This window comes from Ranitomeya imitator, chromosome 3, assembly GCF_032444005.1.
Source record: "Ranitomeya imitator isolate aRanImi1 chromosome 3, aRanImi1.pri, whole genome shotgun sequence".
Classification (NCBI taxonomy): Eukaryota; Metazoa; Chordata; class Amphibia; order Anura; family Dendrobatidae; genus Ranitomeya; species Ranitomeya imitator.
The window spans coordinates 112,569,524-112,575,523 of NC_091284.1; the positions used below are offsets into that span (position 1 = coordinate 112,569,524).

Consider the following 6,000-nt stretch of genomic DNA (forward strand, 5'->3'; position numbering starts at 1 on the left):
AAAGTGACAGAGGCCCTGATTCCAGTGATGAGTCAGTTACTGGACCTGCTTAGTGTAGTGTTTATACAATCACAGTGTTATCAGCAGGAGATGATCACTAGAGGACTGGTAAACCTGCAGCCAGGTAGACAAGCGGATTCATGAGCCTTGTATAATCCATCCCCCGCCACTGATTGGCAGCTTTCTGTGTATACTGTGCATATCCACAGGGCTGTCAATCACTGGTAGGGGAAGGGTTATACAGAGCTCAGCATTCAGAGAACTGCTAGATCTACAGCAGATAAAGTAGCGATTTCATCAAAATGACAGCAAGCAGCAATGCAGATTCCCTTTAACCTGCCTCAATATTTTGCACCAAAATAACAATGCTTCCCATTACTAAATTTGGTGCACTTTATGACTCCTAATAGACACTTTTTCAAGACAAATTTCCAAACAATACTGATTTGTGAAAGTGTCTAAAACATATAATAAATCTGCAGGTATGTACGCCACAGAATTTTGGTGTATTTTGCTTAGTAAATTTCAACCAATGTTGGAATGTGGGCTGATGTGCAAAACTTGTCAGCGGCCGCTATACATTGAATAGAGCGACTGCCGCCAAAGATAACAGCAGCTGACACGGGGATCGTTTTCAATCTGACATATGGATAGTACATACAGTATATAAGTATATGCATGGATATGCAGGTATATATTACATGTATCTGTGGGTAAGTGTATACATATATATATATATATATATATACACCCACAGATACATGTATCTCTCTCTCTCTCTCTCTCGTACAGACCAAAAGTTTGGACACACCTTCTCATTTAAAGATTTTTCTGTATTTTCATGACTATGAAAATTGTACATTCAGACTATGAATTAACACATGTGGAATTATATACTTAACTAAAAAGTGTGAAACAACTGAAATTGTGTCTTATATTCTAGGTTCTTCAAAGTAGCCACCTTTTGCTTTGATGACTGCTTTGCACACTCTTGGCATTCTCTTGATGAGCTTTAAGAGGTAGTCACCGGGAATGGTCTTCCAACAATCTTGAAGGAGTTCCCAGAGATGTTTAGTGCTTGTTGGCCATTTTGCCTTCACTCTGCGGTCCACCTCACCCCAAACCATCTCGATTGGGTTCAGGTCTGGTGACTGTGGAGACCAGGTCATCTGGCGTAGCACCCCATCACTCTCCTTCTTGGTCAAATAGCCCTTACACAGCCTGGAGGTGTGTTTGGGGTCATTGTCCTGTTGAAAATTAAATGATGGTCCAACTAAATGCAAACCGGACATGACGCTGCAAGATGCTGTGGTAGCCGTGCTGGTTCAGTATGCCTTCAATTTTGAATAAATCCCCAACAGTGTCACCAGCAAAGCACCCCCACACCATCACACCTCCTCCTCCATGCTCCACGGTGGGAACTAGGCATGTAGAGTCCATCCGTTCACCTTTTCTGAATCGCACAAAGACACGGTGGATGGAACCAAAGATCTCAACTTTGGACTCATCAGACCACAGCACAGATTTCCACTGGTCTAATGTCCATTCCTTGTGTTCTTTAGCCCAAACAAGTCTCTTCTGCTTGTTGCCTGTCCTTAGCAGTGGTTTCCTAGCAGCTATTTTACCATGAAGGCCTGCTGCACAAAGTCTTCTCTTAACAGTTGTTGTAGAGATGTGTCTGCTGCTAGAACTCTGTGTGACATTGACCTGGTCTCTAATATGAGCTGCTGTTAACCTGCGATTTCTGAGGCTGGTGACTCGGATAAACCTATCCTCAGAAGCAGAGGTGACTCTTGGTCTTCCTTTCCAGGGGCGGTCCTCATGTGAGCCAGTTTCTTTGTGGGCTTGATGATTTTTGCCACTGCACCTGGGGACACTTTCAAAGTTTTCCCAATTTTTCGGACTGACTGACCTTCATTTCTTAACGTAATCATGGCCACTCGTTTTTCTTTACTTTAGCTGACCTGACAGGGCACACCTGTGAACTGAAAACCATTCCCGGTGACTACCTCTTGAAGCTCATCAAGAGAATGCCAAGAGTGTGCAAAGCAGTCATCAAAGTAAAAGGTGGCTACTTTGAAGAACCTAGAATATAAGACATATTTTCAGTTGTTTCACACTTTTTTGTTAAGTATCTACGTAATTCCACATGTGTTAATTCATAGTTTTGATGCCTCCAGTGTGAATGTACAATTTTCATAGTCATGAAAATATAGAAAAATCTTTAAATGAGAAGGTGTGTCCAAACTTTTTGTCTGTACTGTATATATACAGTATATGTACAGCAGCCAAAAGTCAACTGGATCAGACTGCGCTGGCACTGGGGGGCGCCACACACAGATCGCAATCCGCCATACAATATACAAGACATGAGCACGTGGTCTCTGAGGTCATTTTAGGAATTGTTACAAGGAGCTACAGGTTTTCCATGATTTCCTCTGACCATGATGGCAGAATCCCCACCAGTGCGGGCACCATGGCAGCCCTTCTATATGGCTGTGGGATGGGGCACATGCAGTATGAGACCCGCACATCCATGATCTGGGAGGACCTGGCAGTACTGACAGGAGCAGAGGATAGCTGCATTCCCCACCTGTCAGTGTCGGCACATGTGTGATCGGTGTCAGGGCACACGTGTGATCGGTGTCAGGGCACAGGTGTGATCCGTGTCAGGGCACACTATGATGGGTGTCAGGGCACACTATGATGGGTGTCAGGGCACACTATGATGGGTATCAGGGCACACGTGTGATGGGTATCAGGGTACACTATGATGGGTGTCAGGGCACACTATGATGGGTGTCAGGGCACACTATGATGGGTATCAGGGCACACGTGTGATGGGTATCAGGGTACACTATGATGGGTGTCAGGGCACACTATGATGGGTGTCAGGGCACACTATGATGGGTATCAGGGCACACTATGATGGGTGTCAGGGCACACTATGATGGGTGTCAGGGCACACGTGTGATGGGTATCAGGGCACACAATGATGGGTGTCAGGGCACACTATGATGGGTGTCAGGGCACACTATGATGGGTATCAGGGCACACTACTATGGGTATCAGGGCACACTATGATGGGTGTCAGGGCACACTATGATGGGTATCAGGGCACACGTGTGATGGGTATCAGGGCACACTATGATGGGTGTCAGGGCACACTATGATGGGTGTCAGGGCACACTATGATGGGTGTCAGGGCACACTATGATGGGTGTCATGGCACACTATGATGGGTATCAGGGCACACTACTATGGGTATCAGGGCACACTATGATGGGTGTCAGGGCACACTATGATGGGTGTCAGGGCACACGTGTGATCGGTGTCAGGGCACACTATGATGGGTGTCAGGGCACACTACTATGGGTATCAGGGCACACTATGATGGGTGTCAGGGCACACTATGATGGGTGTCAGGGCACACTATGATGGGTGTCAGGGCACACTATGATGGGTGTCAGGGCACACTATGATGGGTATCAGGGCACACTACTATGGGTATCAGGGCACACTATGATGGGTGTCAGGGCACACTATGATGGGTATCAGGGCACACGTGTGATGGGTATCAGGGCACGCGTGTGATCGGTGTCGGGGCACACTATGATGGGTATCAGGGCACACGTGTGATGGGTGTCGGGGCACACTATGATGGGTGTCAGGGCACACTATGATGGATGTCAGGGCACACTATGATGGGTGTCGGGGCACACTATGATGGGTATCAGGGCACACTATGATGGGTGTCAGGGCACACGTGTGATGGGTGTCGGGGCACAGTATGATGGGTATCAGGGCACACTATGATGGATATCAGGGCACACGTGTGATGGGTGTCGGGGCACACTATGATGGGTATCAGGGCACACGTGTGATCGGTGTCGGGGCACACTATGATGGGTATCAGGGCACACGTGTGATCGGTGTCAGGGCACACTATGATGGGTGTCGGGGCACACTATGCTGGGTATCAGGGCACACATGTGATCGGTGTCAGGGCACACTATGATGGGTGTCAGGGCACACATGTGATCGGTGTCAGGGCACACATGTGATCGGTGTCAGGGCACACTATGATGGGTGTCAGGGCACACTATGATGGGTGTCGGGGAACACTATGATGGGTGTCGGGGCACACTATGATGGGTGTCGGGGCACACTATGATGGGTGTCGGGGCACACTATGATGGGTGTCGGGGCACACTATGATGGGTGTCGGGGCACACTATGATGGGTGTCGGGGCACACTATGATGGGTGTCGGGGCACACTATGATGGGTGTCAGGGCACACTATGATGGATGTCGGGGCACACTATGATGGGTGTCGGGGCACACTATGATGGGTGTCGGGGCACACTATGATGGGTGTCGGGGCACACTATGATCGGTGTCGGGGCACACTATGATGGATGTCGGGGCACACTATGATGGGTGTCGGGGCACACTATGATGGGTGTCGGGGCACACTATGATGGGTGTCGGGGCACACTATGATGGGTGTCGGGGCACACTATGATGGGTGTCAGGGCACACTATGATGGGTGTCGGGGCACACTATGATGGGTGTCGGGGCACACTATGATGGGTGTCGGGGCACACTATGATGGGTGTCGGGGCACACTATGATGGGTGTCGGGGCACACTATGATGGGTGTCGGGGCACACTATGATGGGTGTCGGGGCACACTATGATGGGTGTCGGGGCACACTATGATCGGTGTCGGGGCACACTATGATGGATGTCGGGGCACACTATGATGGGTGTCGGGGCACACTATGATGGGTGTCGGGGCACACTATGATGGGTGTCGGGGCACACTATGATGGGTGTCAGGGCACACTATGATGGGTGTCAGGGCACACTATGATGGGTGTCAGGGCACACTATGATGGGTGTCAGGGCACACTATGATGAGTGTCAGGGCACACTATGATGGGTGTCAGGGCACACTATGATCGGTGTCTGGGCACACTATGATGGATGTCGGGGCACACTATGATGGGTGTCGGGGCACACTATGATGGGTGTCGGGGCACACTATGATGGGTGTCAGGGCACACTATGATGGGTGTCAGGGCACACTATGATGGGTGTCAGGGCACACTATGATGGGTGTCAGGGCACACTATGATGGGTGTCAGGGCACACTATGATCGGTGTCTGGGCACACTATGATGGATGTCGGGGCACACTATGATGGGTGTCGGGGCACACTATGATGGGTGTCGGGGCACACTATGATGGATGTCGGGGCACACTATGATGGGTGTCGGGGCACACTATGATGGGTGTCAGGGCACACTATGATGGGTGTCAGGGCACACTATGATGGGTGTCAGGGCACACATGTGATCAGTGTCATGTGTCATGTATGTGCAGCCGCACACGTGTGCACACCGCTCCATCTACCTCTTTCTTGACGTTCCATAGCAGCTTCTCTTTGGTGCTGTCATCCGAGCAGCTCATGGTGCAGGAACAGGTGCGAGGTTAATGGGGAGCTGAGGCTTTATCCTCGGCGGCTGTCTCTCGGCAGCACCGCGCGTCCGCCTGCAGGAAGGATTGGAGGGAGCCCCGGTGTGCGGGACCGAGCAGCGGGTGATGTTGAGCTCTTCTCGCTGATGCTCCCCCTACTGCTGCTGATGCTGCTGATGCTGTCATTCTTCAGACCTGGTCGTGACGTCACGAGAACTGCCGCCCATCCCCTCTTCTCCGTAACCACGCCCCCTGTAATAGGAAGCTATCAAGTACTAGGGAAAACGCGTCTCCCCCGTCTCCATGACAACCAGCCAATAAAAAAGGCGGGAGAAGGAGGCGTTGTAACCATTGTGAGGCGAGACGCCCTCACCTCACAGGAGGGGCCGTGTGATAATGGAGGCATTACGTAGCCAGAGGCTCGCACATTATTCCTCAGTGCTTATGTGCTGCTCTTATATACATAGTATACACACACAATAAAGGCTGCTAAATCCGAGCTACAATGTGACCGAAC

The 6,000-nt window shown here is 50.3% G+C and overlaps 1 protein-coding gene across 2 annotated transcripts in view; it reads right to left on the minus strand.

The window, feature by feature from the left end:
- Positions 1-5,679, minus strand: part of SGSM2 (small G protein signaling modulator 2) — a 464,929-nt gene extending 459,250 nt beyond the window's left edge. For both annotated transcript variants that reach the window (XM_069761288.1, XM_069761289.1), the window contains exon 1: positions 5,421-5,679. In XM_069761288.1, the coding sequence (XP_069617389.1) occupies positions 5,421-5,477 (57 nt within the window). In that variant the 5' untranslated portion in view covers positions 5,478-5,679. The remainder of the gene's footprint in view (positions 1-5,420) is intronic.
- Between the last annotated feature and the right edge of the window lie 321 nt (positions 5,680-6,000).